Genomic DNA, 15,402 nt, shown 5'->3' on the forward strand with positions numbered 1-15,402 from the left:
GTGTGGATTAAAATACTAACAAAACTCAGTCGGCTCCCTGCGAGTCTCGGCAGTTATTATTTTGGTTCCTTCTTTAACAACATAGCAGTTGTTTTATTCCTCCTGATAATCAGGGTTTTTCAACCGCGCCCTCGCACAAGTTTCCCTGCATCTCCGTCGCAACGCTGGTTGTTATAGCGTCCGCATACTGATTATTATTCTCTTTCTCCTCGTAATTCCTCGTCTTACACTCCTCCTTATCGTTCCCTCCGGTATAACCTTAGGCGTGTGCACGCGTTAAAGGGACGCCGCTCCCAACTTTTCGAGGTACTGGATTGTTATTAGTCATCTCCCTTACTGTGAAATTAGTTCTCAACGAGCAATATTCAGTAAAATCGATGGCCTTAAACGGACCATAATTATTCAAAAACCATGCCAAACAATTTAATATTGATAATTAATAACGTATACTAATTTTCAACGCCATTAGCATAATTATTATTATGATATAGCAACACACATAAATTAAAATGAAAAAATTGTTCAACAAATCAATAATATTATACAATTCTGATCGTTATCTACTTATAAAAATAGAACAAAATTAGCAATGTATAAAAAGTTATGATAAAAAAGTTTTTTTCAAAATCAACTTTAGATTATAAATTATAATCAATAATATACTGTGAAATTAAATTATGAATTATTTGAAATTACCCAAGTTCGTTATAATAGGGTAAGTTTTATTAAAAAAAATAATAATAACAAGTCATTAAAATTTTCTCTAAATTCATGTTAAAACTTAAATAATTTTAAACAAAAACATTGATTTATGTTTTAAATATTCACCAGACTTTTTTGTGGATTAAATAACAAAACAAATTATTTGCTGTACGTTTGAATTTTTTTATGAAGGTTAATTTCATATTAACATTCTAAGTCAAATTTAAAAATGCTTTCCAGTGTTCATTCTATAAAATCAAAAATATTCAATTTTTAGTAATACTTTAAACTCCGTTTTTTTCTCATAATACATAATTCATTTTAATATTTGTTGATAACTTGTTACTATTACTGTTGACTCGAATCAACCTTGTAAATATTTTCGGTTGAATTCCATTTTAGTGGTTATATATAAGTTCTACAATGTAACAAATACCTAATTTAATACCAGCAGCTTAGCCAGAAGCCGTAAAATATATTTACAGCAGTTTTAGCCAAAATTAAAACGGTAGTATTTTTTTCACGACCAACCCGTTAATAGAATATTGCAATAAACCACTAAATACAGGGAAGACATAGACGGTATCCTATTACCGTGACGGAAACAGTTCATCAAAACTGTGACTAGGTCACCCACGACAGTTTTGTTCTAATTATTTTGTGTCATGTTATTCTTAATAATCATAGTCTTGTAGTATTGCGGTAATCTAAAACTACAGACCGCCGTAATGTAATGATATACATTATACATATTGTATATTCGTCCCCAAAAATCATCCTGCGAAGATATATTTAGTACCGAAAAGTTTTAGAGTGGAACAAGTTTCTGTTATAAATACTAACAGTATTATTTTATTTGACAATCAATATTGTCATCATCAGTAATTTTATAATTATTCAAGTTAAGGATAAAATCATTATGATAGACTTTCTGAATTAAAGACTACAATATTCTTTACTTATATGAAACCCAACTTTCGTATCTGAGTGTGTTTTTTTTCAAATAAAGAAAACTATCTTTTTTTCTAGTTTTATTTTTGGAAAAATGTGCATTGGTAGTAGGTTTATAATATAATTATTAATTTATTCTAAATGACAAACAAAAAAACCTTAAACGTGAATATAAACATAACTAATTCGACATTAATAAGCGTCATCCACATTATTTTGGTTAAATATTATGTTATTTGTACCTAAATATTATTTTAATTTACACAATTTTACAATAATTGGAGATCAAAAATTAAAATGCGGGTTTAATGTTTTATTATGATACGGTATAAGTTTTATATTATGTACCATTTTTACCTATGTATGTAATGTAATATATAATAATGTGTAATACGTTGTCCTGTGAAATATAACATAAATTACGTTTATTTTTTATTTTTGATCATTCATTGGAGCTATCATAGACCATAGTTGTTATGTAATGAAGGTTCAATACATTAAATTAATAAGTTGTGAATTTACGACTATGCCATAATTTGAACATAATATATTGTACCTATAGTAAATTATTCATTTTTTCCCCATCTGATGATTAAAATATTCATATTTTTTTCGTTTTTCATTACAATTATGAATACTGTTGACTGACAAGATATTAATATGAGAGTTTTTTTTCTAATATTGGTACCTATAAAAGATTCATATTGTTTTCAACTAAATGTCAATCAAGTAGTATATTCAATACATATTTTTCAGAAATTAATAATTATAGTTAATAAAAAAATTAATAATTCTAAGCTGAAAATATATAATGGAAATAATTTTGTTTGACACATATTTTTCCTCCACAATGACATTTATATTCAAAAGTTTGACCAATTTTATGATAATTTGTATGAAATAATTTTTATCACTTAAAATATAACATACTATCTTATTCCTAAATGTATTCCTTGTTAAATTATGTATGTATTATAACAAATACCATGTTTTGAAGCGTTGAAACAATAAATTTATGAAAATAATAAATTGACTTTTCATTTTGTATTCAATGTTCATCCACTGGAACAAAACATGACACACCATAATACCATATATATAAATATATATTATTTAACAACATACGTACACAGTTGTATTGTACACACATAATCGTCTTGCTCATCCGTCAATATCATATATGTATCGTGAACACAGGGACTTGCAATTTAAAAGCATTAGTCTAATGTATTTTTAAAATATATTTTATTACATTTTGAATAGTGCGTGGGTGAAACTACAATATACATTGTACCTACGTAGACGCTCTGAAAACGTTATTTCCGTAACATTTATTTTCTTCTTTATTCGTTGGAAATTGTAAAAATTAATTCTTGAAAAACTGTTGTGTGCATATTGCAAAATTATGAATAGTTTTCAGCAATTCGTCCGATATTGCCATTATTGTTTTTATGGCTCTAATGGTACTGCGTTTATTACAAACTTCTGAACCTAAGTACCCGTTTAAGTTTTGTTTATTATAAATTATAATTATAATTGTACATTAACATCACATTGAAGTGCATTTTAAAATTTTACTTATTTTAGTTCATAGGTACTAGGAATTTATAAAGGATTTATTTTTTTTATTAAAACACGTTTATTTCTAAGATGTTACAAATTATTTTTAAATTATAGAATTTTTGTGTTGTTAAATTAGTTTTAATATTAATAATTGTATCAAGGGTTTTTATTGCATGCATAGATAGTTTTGTACATTTTAAATAATTCCAATGCACGTCACGATTTTTTTACATTTCCAAGTTTTGAAACGTATATACTTATTACACTTTTTCTGACTCCCACACTCTCTATTTCAGTCGTTATATTTTTTTTTTGTAAACTCTCAACGTATAAATTTTCACATGAACCATAGTTGTATGTAGATTGTGAGTTTTTGATCGAAGTCAATGGGATGTCTACTGGATTTCACCGAAGTAAAGGTTGGTTGAAGATGAACAATTCCGGGGTGAAACGTGAATGCCGTAATTGGAATAAAGAAAAGTTGAAAGGTTACCTTTTAATTACGCTGGGTGATTCATGTTGAGTGGTGATGCTGGCGATGCTGCGGTTGATCGTTACGGTAGGAAACGATTAAATCTCTAAAGAACTCAAAGAAAAGTATCTAAGCCCTTGGGTTATTGCGAGAGGAGTGAACAATTTTCCAGGCAACTTTTTAGCGCTACGTCGTTAGCAAATAATGATTATACTTGCAAATTTTATTTGTCTTTCGGATGTTGTCTTTTCGTCGACCCCACCGCCATCGTTGCCGCGACAGGTGCCATTAAAATAAATACCCCTTCAACTTCTCTGATGTCGTTATTAATACCGCTCCATGCTTTTTCTTTTAATAATAAATGTCTGTAGCAACGGTACTGTACATACACATTGGAGAATTACAGTTTAATTTATGTTAAATTAGATTTAAGAGTATTTAAATATTTTATTCCCTTCAAAAAATTATGCAACAAAAATTATGATAAAATTATTTTAGTTAAATGCCATAGGAATTTAATACACTTATAATATATAATAAACAAATTAGAAGCAATAATTAAATATTATGAATCAAGGAAATAATTACAAATAGATTTTAATATAAATTTGGTAGTAAGATTAGACGTTGTGTCAGCATACTTGTATAAATAATCAAATTTAAAAGTTAAAAAAAAAATTAATAAAAATCGAAAATATCTCAGGGCTATAAATAGCGTAAATTGCCGGGAAACTTTTTCTTTTTGATAGAGGTTGTAAAACTTGTTGGGAACCTTCTATAAAAATTTCTAATGTTATTAGCTATGAAAAATTATCGTGCCCGTATATCATTAATATTTTCGAACTTACATGAAACTTATAAGGAACCTGCATTACATTTTCAAGCTTTTTTACTAAGTAAAAAAGTTTTTATCAAGAATAATTAAAAAAAAATTCTTAAGGCTATAACTAGCTCAAAAATAGTTAAAATATTTCGAAAATATTTCCCTTCATTGAAAATATGAATATAAATATTTGGTGAAAACTTCAAAGGTCTGTTGTTAGTTTTTAAGTTACACAAAAATTACCACTTCTTTTCTCTTGTTTTTTGTTTTTCTCGACGCTTTCTAAAACTACTTGGAATTTTCAATTTTGACCTATTTCCTAAAAGTACCTACTAAATTCACTTTTCTATCAGAAAAGATTCTGAATATTATCACCTAAATATTATAGTATTGGCTATATTGTAATTGGTTAAAAAAAGTAAACAATTAAATAAAAATTCGGTATGTGGGAATGGAAATAGGGTTTGTTTGTATCCATACTTTATAGAGTACCTCATGACCTGTAGATTTATTGATTTGCTTCAAATCAATAATTAAAAAAATATGTAGCACATATGGGTATTGGGTATAATATATATATATACATATAGGTAATAATTAATTATTTTTGCGTACTAACTTTGAACAAGATTATAATATTGTTAACGTTGTACACTTTATTTTTTTTTCAATTAATTTCATAAAAATTTGGATAACCCTCACGAATGTTTTATCTACCCGCATTCTTGTTGACCCAATTTAACCCTTTTAGGGTTATACTTCAGTCAACCTCTCTTCATAAGTTCAAGAGTAACGTACAATTATTAAATGTAACAATAATATAATGCATTGAAATATTGGTGTACCTATAGTTATATTGTATTCATATTCTATAATAATCATAGGCGGCGCAGACCTAAATTTCTAGTGATAACTATTACAGTATTTTCGACTTTCGGGCCCATTGTTTATTTAGGCCTACTCCTAAAAAGTCAAGTACATTAACATTAATGATTAGGTATTAATAATTTAATTTCTTTTTAATTCTTTATATAATATATAATAATACAATTTTAGATAAAATAAAATTTTATTTAGTAAACGACATATTGTAAAATACGAGCCCAGGTTCTTAACTTTTAGGGTCTTAATTACAAAAAGTCAGGAGGTGCTCAGGCAATCCTGCCCCCTTCCTGCACACGCCAATGATAATAATATTATGATATACAATTATTAATCATATTTTTATATTTAAACTTATATGATTTACCCGCCCCCCCCTACTTTAATAATGATATAATATTCTTTATGATTCATTGTTTACAGATGAAAAGAAAATTAATAAGAAATGTAGCCCCACGGTCGTAGTTGATTGATCCTACGTCATCTCGAAGGTTAACCCTGCCTGAATTTTTGTAGGCATCTATTATGATTTCAAATATGATAACAAACGTCAAACATTATTGTTTAGAGCTATCAAATTAATATTTGTAATATAGAACAGAATATAAATAATAATATTATATATTATTCTATTTTATGTAGCTTAACTATCGACTAATAAAAGAATAAAACTCATCACATATCCATTGTCACATGTTCAACGCGTTATTAATAATATCGTAGTACATCTATATCTTTAATTATAATTTGATATTATTTAACCATACGTTTTAATAAACTAGACTCCCACTGACCACAATATGTTCAAGTAAATTAAACGTGTTATATAATATACCGATGACGAATAAAAACGTGTCTTGTCTAAATAATGATTAAAAAGTAGGTACCTATACCGTATATTGTATTTATATTTACTATTCTCATAATATTATTATGTATGAACAAATGTTATAAAAAAATATAATTAATGAAGTGATCATACCACAAACACATCGTGTTTAGACCAAGTATCGTCATACAAATATACGCCATTTAGTTTTTCCAATGTTAACTAGTTTCTCCAACTGTTCCTTATTATGTGTATTTTCTACCTACGCATATTTATAAAAAATATGGGTACTTACATATTTATATAAAATAGAACAAAATGTATAAAGTTCACGCTATTATAATAATATAATCTTCTGTGGAATTTTTGCTTACGTAATATTATTAAAAAGTCTGAAAAAGGGTTTTTGTTTTCTTTAAATGTCGCTTAAAATGGATTTTTGTCAAAGGTCATCTTATAATTTAAATGTCAAGAGTATTAGGTACCATCATTGATGTCAAAATAGTGATAAAACACAATACGTTAAAATATCTTCAACGTGTGTATTAAGGTTTTATATGTTAATAGAAATATTATAATACTGAATTATTCACAGTTGTACCTTTATAATATACGTAGGTATTAGGTAAGATATATAGGCAGTAGAGTACCTACGTATTAATAGAGATAAGGTTCTAAGTTCTACTCTCCCCTTCATACTCCTATAAAATATCTAATTTACTATCATAGTTGTAAATAAATTCACAGATATTGTTCAATGTCAATCATTTTTAATAGGTGTAAAATAAACTGTAAAATTGCAATAAAACTGAGAATCTAAGTTTCAATAGGTTTTTATTTTGGCTGATAAAAAAACATTGCTAAAGCGTCTGCCGTAATCGCTTTATCAATAATTATTACCACGTTTATTGTAGCTTGAAGAGGCTCCAGATTACTACTCTAATCTTAGACGAAATTTGAGAGTAACTCTATAATTTGTTGTAATTTGTAACCATTAATATAAAATTGTTTAGCAAAAAATAATGTGAATATAATTAAAAAATTGTTTTTGTTTGAATTTTGAGTAACTATAAACTATATTATACTATCTGTTAAATTGCATGACCTATATTTAATTATGTTATTTTTCTAGATAAAGTACAAGATATTAGAGTTAAGAGAAATGTAAGAATAAGCATTTGGAATAATTTTTGAATTTTAATGTTGGTTATATCCTAGTTATCGAGTGATATGGGGGGGGGGGTGAACCCTCCCCTAACGGGTTTGTGATTAATCTTAGCTAAAAACTTAGCCAAACTGAAATCCTGCGCACGCTCCTGTGTAGATTAAGGCAGTACATAATAATATACAATACATATATTCATATTCTCGATAACAATCGATTATCGATTCTACCTATTTTCACGTATATAGTTCATTACAATAAAAATATTTATCTGCTTACTACGTGTACTTTCACATTTTAAGATATTTTCATTCATATGACGTGTCCTCGAAAAAAAGTAGGTAATTATAAAATATGTACCTATACACTTTTATACATTTTTTCTCATGAATATATTCATTTTGATACGGTCCCGAAGGACTATAATTTATGCAATATCAATCTGTAGTGATCAAGTGTGTTAATTTCCTTTCATTTTAGATTTGTTTCTATAATTCTATTATTCAAAACATTAATGTTTTTTATCACTTGTCGTGATACTCTACAGTTAACATTTCTTGTTTCGGGTGTTTAAGTGGAATATAAAATATCATATTTTTTTTTCTTGTCGCGCATGTTAATTAATACTAACATTACGTATATTAAATAATCTAACAGCATAATAATAGTAGGACGATGCACATCCATTATATAATAATAATTAAATTAACTTAAAATTGGTACAAAATGATAGTATCCGGTTATTTCTTGTATAGGTACACTAAAGTACTATACCACGCTGTCTATATAAATATATACTCGTATACGTATAAACAATATTACACAATTTATTGTTTGACTGGCGCAATAATAGACTTATCATGTGCGATAAACAAAAACGAAAATAAATACGACCAACAGTTTTCCAATAAGGAAGTGAATGTTACTGGTCTTGCGCTGTAGTAAATTATTGTAGTAGAGGTCTCCGCTGTATATTATTATTATTTTCTTTCCACAACGTCGGTAACAAATGAAAACGAACTCGACGCAAAATGTATAATACCGATGACAACACTACCTATATACCGGCTAAACCTATACGGTTCGTTCTCATTTCACGATGTCCTATTCATACTGCAGTTCTCGCGAAAACCAGAACAATATAATACAACGTGAATATAGGTAGGTATCGAAGGTTTCATATAAAAATAAGACCATGCTAATGACGTCACGACTGTACTTCATTGTTTCAAAACTGGAAGGTCGTTCACCGATCTCTTTGTCCAATCGTTCGACAAAACCTAAATAATATTGTCTAGAAGAGCACATTATTATTATTATTATATATTTTTCTAATTATTTCCTTTTGTTGTTGTGTTGGTGATAAAAATATGGTCGAGCGATACGCGTGGACCATGTATTATTATTATTTTTATTTTTTTAATTATTTCCTTTTATTGTTATGCCGACGATTAAAATATGCACGGGTGTACGCTTTAATAATAACGATAATAACAACAATAATAATATACCCTTACAGTATGTACATTATAGATTTTGATGCGTGCCCCATATTCAAATTCACCTCAACAACGCACTAGTTATTTGGCTTCCTTCCGAAGCCGTTCTTATTTTTCATTTTCCGGTATATAGGTCAGGCGTCCGATATTGATGATATTATATCAGCCACCGAGTTTTGTGCAGACCCATTTTTACAATAATCGTAGATTCCTCTTAAATCGTTTTATCAGTACCTATTGGCTATATTATACGTCTGTTCTTCATAAATAATAAACCTTCCTTTTATTGCGGATTGACGCAGCAAACGTAATTCTGTACTATTACTCATAATATATTATATTGGATTTATTTCGATTATTGAGTCAACTAACCAGTAACCAGTTATTATAGTATAGTTGTAACTTTTAAATAAATACTGAAAAAAATCGTTACGGCAAACTGGCAATTTATAAAACGGTTACAGTATAACTATACTCATGTTTACCAATAAAATCATAAATCGTTTGAAAAAGTGATTATTAAATACTGCGTTTACCGTTTACGACAAGGCGGTTTATGTTCTTTGATTTTTTTTTCCATTAAAGATACTACTGTTATTATAGCTCTACATTCGACTTCGTTCCCGGCTATTGTCTACAAATGCCACAACAAGCTATATAGTGAAGTAATAATATGCAATTTTCGTTCACTTACGATTATAATATAATATGTGAGCGTATAGTGGATAAAGGTATGAAATACTATGCAAATTAATATCTTATTTTTAACGTAATTCAATGTATATACAGGCTATAGGCTACAACTTTATTATTTACTTATGAGTTATGATAATATTTTACAATGTCATTATATTATATTATGTGAGTATAATATTATTCGATATACCTATAATAACGTACAAGATACACACGCGTATCTAATATTCACCGTGATTGGAATTGAGATATTGAATTGAATTTGTTCGGCGACAGGCACAAAAGCATCATATGAGATTTTATTAGGTTACGGAAAATAAAAGTCAAATGTTAGTTTTACAATCTGGTATATAATACAATATATTATTATCTTGTATAGTAGTTGTTTTAGAAATAAAATAAACTCAATATTTCATATAAAATTAAATAAATAAATTGTTATATTGTTACTTGAATTTAGTTATAGGTAAACAAATATTAAAAATGTTATTGGATCATAAATGTAGTAATAGTTTAATAAAATAATATTGTTGAACCAATATATTATAATATTATGTCATGAGAAGTAGAACATACAAACAACATTTAATCTATAGATAAAGTTCCCTGATTTTCTGTCTATAATATATTCAACTCGTATAATATTATATTTGTTCAATATTTGATAAAATTATATTGCTTATAAGTTTCAAATAGTCTACCTGAAGCTTTAAAAAAGTATAGAAAATGCATTTACGGTTGCATATTTATCTGAAGTATTAAATTGGAAAAATAGTTCCTATCTACATACACATATAAACACATTTTACAACTCAATATTTTCCATCAGACCTACCATCGTGTTTACATACCCATTCATGTTCCATGCGTATAGTTCTAAATGCCTTTACCCAAATATATATACTCATCGAGAAAATTGAACAAACACATAACTTGTAATTTTATTGCTTTTTGAGCTTCGTACAAGAACAAAGCAATTACTACAAAAAAAAGGTAAATACACAAAATACTGCATTGTGCAGTGAAAAATGCTGTAAAGTTGTTTACCTCTTTTACTGCGTGTAGGTATCAAACTATACTATTTTTAAGCGTATTTTTAAAAGAGCGTTTTATTTTTTACGTGTATTATTTCAAACTCATAAATAACAAAAAAAAAAATATATTATTCGATCTTTCAGAACTTATACTGCAGTAATGGTAGTCTGACCATATATTATAAAATATATAAAAAGATAAATTTATACGTGTATTTTTTTTCCGCATTTACCTTACGAGGAATTCGCAAAATATCTTTTAACGACGTTTCCGCGCACCGCGGCGCGGCGTGTAGTTGTGTTGTTGATGGATTTCCATAACTTCGCGATGATCGTTACATTTCGAGGGGTTCAATCAATCAATGTGTGTATGTGTTCTCGTAATATTTTTCCCATACCTATATAATATATATAATATTATTTATTTTATCTGACACTTGCTACGATGACGACGACCTTCGCAATATGCAACCTCACATCATAACATTGTTGTATACCGATCGCGGCGTTAAATATATAAATATATAACTCGGTAAATTTCGTGTCAAATGAAATTGAAGGTGTGATTTTTTTTTTTTTTTGTTTCCGCAGGACGTTCAAAATGTTGCTGACGCCGGACCAGAAACTATTCGCTGACGACGTGGTGTTCGAGGGCTCGGGAGATCGGCCAATACCGTTTGATCCAGGCAAAGCTTACGTCGGCACATTGGAAGGTAAATAAGATTAAAACCGTTTGGCGTAAATATCGTATTTGAATAAAGCCGATCCGTATTGGTCCGATTGCGGCGGCCGCGGCGGTGGCGAGGCGCAGGTTTATCGCGTCTATACATCGGCGCAGCGTGCCTACGCAAAAAATCTATACATGGAAGATCCCGTGTCTATTGTATACGAATAAAATATAAATAATGACAAATACACACAGACACACACATACACGTCGTACCCCGTGTAATAAAATTGGCCGTAGGTACGCGTTTCATTTGTTCATATATTATAGTATTTCAATTAACCGCCGACATATTCTGTTGTCGGGTCAGAATCGTCACCGCGCAGTATAGTATTATATTTTATGATCCATTATTGTATAATACATATTGTATATTATGCCTGGTCTTAATAGGTATAATTAATATATATAAAGTATAAACACACGCTGACATTATAATTAATAGATACAACTATAAACTATGTTTGTCTAAAAAAAAAATTCTAATCAATTCAAGTAAGGTGAAGTTGAGTAAGTGCCTAACCGGGGTAGGGTAAGTGTAATTTCAGATTTTATAGTGAGAAAAAAAAATTTATCACTCATATCAATAATGAAAATTAACCTACAACACAATGCAGGGGATTCAAATATGTTTGCTATGTACTGTACGTTTTTCCGTATTCGTGCATTCTGCAGTGTCGATGTTAAAAGTTGTAATATTATTCGCGTTTTGAAAAGCAGCCTTATATTATCAAGGTTTTTTTTGGCTATTCAGATTTATTTTGGAGGCTTCTAATTTTCAGTTGTGTGGTTTTATGCCTAGTTTAGGTTATATTTACGTGCTTAATAATTAAATAATATTTGCCAATGAGGATTATGCTTTCCCCGTGTAATATGATCTACGGAGTAAATTCGACATTCGTTTATGGTTAAGTGCGACATGAGTACATGACATGACATACATTAACTTATATATAAAAAAATTAGAAGATGTTATAAACATAATTTATTTAATAAAGTTTTTTAATTATTCTGACTGTTGTACTATATAAAAAAAAAATGGAGGAAATAAAAAAATAAGTGAGGAGATATTTTAAATCACTTTTAAAACATGTTAGTATGTACCAAAAATATAGTAAAAATATAGATATTTGAAATAGCTGTCATTTCTAAATTATTTAGACAATTACAACTCTGAAAACGTAGTATTATGGCTAAAATTATTTGGTTTTAGGCACTTGCCCCACGGTTAAATAGCTGTGTTCTTAATATTTTCAAACAATCCAGTTTGCTCTTACCTCTTGTCAAGGGGAAAGTACGAAATTTTTTTTAAAATTTTTAATCGTAAAAATGATTTTAAAAAAATTTACGCAATTTTGACATTGTATGTATTTAGATACAACACTTCCATAGTATGAATAATGAATATATTGTAACAGTCATCATGATTGTAAGTTAAATATTTCACGAGAAATCACCAGTTAAAGTTGAACTATTCAAAATTGCGTCGCAGTTACCCCACTTCATCTTATATTATTCAATTAATTTTAATAGAGTATGTTTAATATTTATTCGAAAAACCCGCTGTAGGTATAATTGTATAAACATGTTTATAAGTTTATAAGTTATAACATACATAATATATAATATGGGTAGGATTGTAGTTATTAAATACCACATAGATTATTAAAAACAATATATATTGTTTAGAACTCACACCTACATTTTATTCGCTGTAAAATATCTTCATAATTTAATATTATTAGTTATATCTGGGATTTACGTCTAATTTTCCCACATGACGCATATATTATGATTGATTATCATTCCTAATGGCTAATGCGATTATCAAATTTATTCCATGGCTGGTTATTTCTAGCTCAGTAAATTTTAGTACCTACGACATTCGTGATTTAACTTTCCTATTTCGTTACCGCGGTTGGCAAACGTATGATAAACTTTCTCAAGGTCTCTGTTTTGAAGTTTTAATTCGGTTGAAAGTGAGAGTCTTCTTCGCACACAATTGTCTAAAAACTTAGCTTTAAAGTGTATTGGAACACTAGCTGTGGTGTTGCAAAACAGGGCGTTACGAGTAGGAAGAGGGAAAACATAAAAACCATATGGGGTTTTACAAAATACCATTCGTTTTACGTTCCATACCACTTTATTTGTCGTAAACATCGCAGTAACATTTCGAACGTGGTTCATGAGTAATTTCATTATTAATAGGCCCGTGTAATTGAGTTTTTTTAGTTTCCCTTTTCCTAATGAATTTAATTTAACTTAATTAAAAACGCACACTACTAATTTGAAGTTAGAAAAAAAATGTTTTAAACATGTCTAAAACAGCAGATGAATGTTATCCCTGCAGGACAATCACAAAAATAATTTAATGCGTTACACTAACACTAACTAAAAATTCAAGAAACTTTAAATACCTACATTACATTATACATAATATACAATTAATACATATTACTAAAACACTTTCAACTATTATATCTCGAACATGAACAAACAAGTGAATAACGATAATAGAGAATAAGTTTAGTTAGACAAGTTTAGTAAGATATAGTTGAACTCATGATTGTATTTTAGTTTATGAGTTTCTAATAATTTTATAGCTTCGATATTATTGAGTTTAAAATTTAATTTTTAATAAAAAAAAGGTGGGTAAGTGGATTTTGTTCTGCTGTACAGTAGGTTATAAGTGGGCCACTATAATGGATGGTGTTAAATTTGAATTCAATGATATAATATCATTGTATAAGAAAAACGATTCTGAGCGAAAACGGTCAGTCAGCCTATGATATTACCAAGTATATTTGATGATATTATTGTAAATAAAGTAATTTATATACAACCTATTTACGCGGAGCCTTGTTTTAAATTTTAATCTTTAGCTATAAAAGTTAAGGCATTTTATAAATTTTTAACTACAAAATAATTATCTAATTTTAAATTTGATAAATTTTGTCAAAATTTAAACTTTAAATGCTTATAAAAAAAAATTGTGCCTATGTATTTTCAATATTTTTCAACTGCTATTGTAAAAATATATCAGGAGCCTTGCATTAAATGTTCTCGCTTTTACACCCAAAAAATAAAATTTTATTGATATTTATAGAAAAAAAACTAAAAAAATTGAAAACTAACAATGTCCGTAAGCAGCTCAAAAAAGTCAAAATATTTTCAAAATTTTATGGTGTATAGTAAATAAAAATATAAACATTCAGTAAAATTTTCATGTATCTACGGTTATTCGTTTTTGAATAACAATAAAATAAGAAAATTGTTACATGAGAAATCGAGTGAATATCAAATGTTGTAAAAATATAAATTTCAGACGCTCATAAAAATTTAATTTAAGTTTCTTGTAGACATTTTTTGTTTGATAAAGGTAGACAAACTTATGAGTAATCTTATATTACATTTTCAAATCTTATATTTAAAAAGAAAAATTTTTATGAATTCTCAACTCAAAATAATTTGCTAATTTTCGTGATTTTTCCGTATTTTGTCAAAATTTGAACTTTAAATGCTTATAAATAAAAACTGTGACTAAGGATTTTTAATTTTTTTCATCTGCCTTTGAAACAATAACCTAGGAGCCTTCTATTAAATTTTCAAGCTTTTTTACTCAACAGATAAAATGTTATTGATATTTATAGAAAAAAAAACTAAAAAAAATGGAAATTGACAATGTTCCTAATTAGTTCAAAACAAATCAAAATATTTTGAAAAATTTATCGTGTATAGAAAATGCCAATATAAATTACCAGTGAAAATTTACTGTGTATACGTTCATTTGTTTTAGAGTTACACCAAAAACCAAAATCGATTTTGTGTAAAACCAATTTTGCGTAAAAATTCCAGTTTTTCCTTAATTTTTACTTGTTTTTCCCGGCGCCTTAGAAAACAATTGGAAATGTTAAATTTTGACCTTGCCAATGCACCAACGATATTTACTTTCCCATCGAACAAGATACTGAAGTTAAAAAAATCCAATCATTATTTCGACTACTTATCGTGTAAACAGACACAAAAAAAAAAACACACATCATTGTAAAATCAATACAT

The 15,402-nt window shown here is 28.0% G+C and overlaps 1 protein-coding gene across 2 annotated transcripts in view; it reads left to right on the forward strand.

Annotated features, from left to right (window-relative positions):
* LOC132950045 (disintegrin and metalloproteinase domain-containing protein 10) overlaps positions 1-15,402 on the forward strand; it is an 88,464-nt gene that overhangs the window by 31,551 nt on the left and 41,511 nt on the right. For both annotated transcript variants that reach the window (XM_061021240.1, XM_061021239.1), the window contains exon 3: positions 11,208-11,329. In XM_061021240.1, the coding sequence (XP_060877223.1) occupies positions 11,208-11,329 (122 nt within the window). The remainder of the gene's footprint in view (positions 1-11,207; positions 11,330-15,402) is intronic.

This window comes from Metopolophium dirhodum, chromosome 8 (genome assembly GCF_019925205.1).
Source record: "Metopolophium dirhodum isolate CAU chromosome 8, ASM1992520v1, whole genome shotgun sequence".
In the NCBI taxonomy this organism is placed as follows: Eukaryota; Metazoa; Arthropoda; class Insecta; order Hemiptera; family Aphididae; genus Metopolophium; species Metopolophium dirhodum.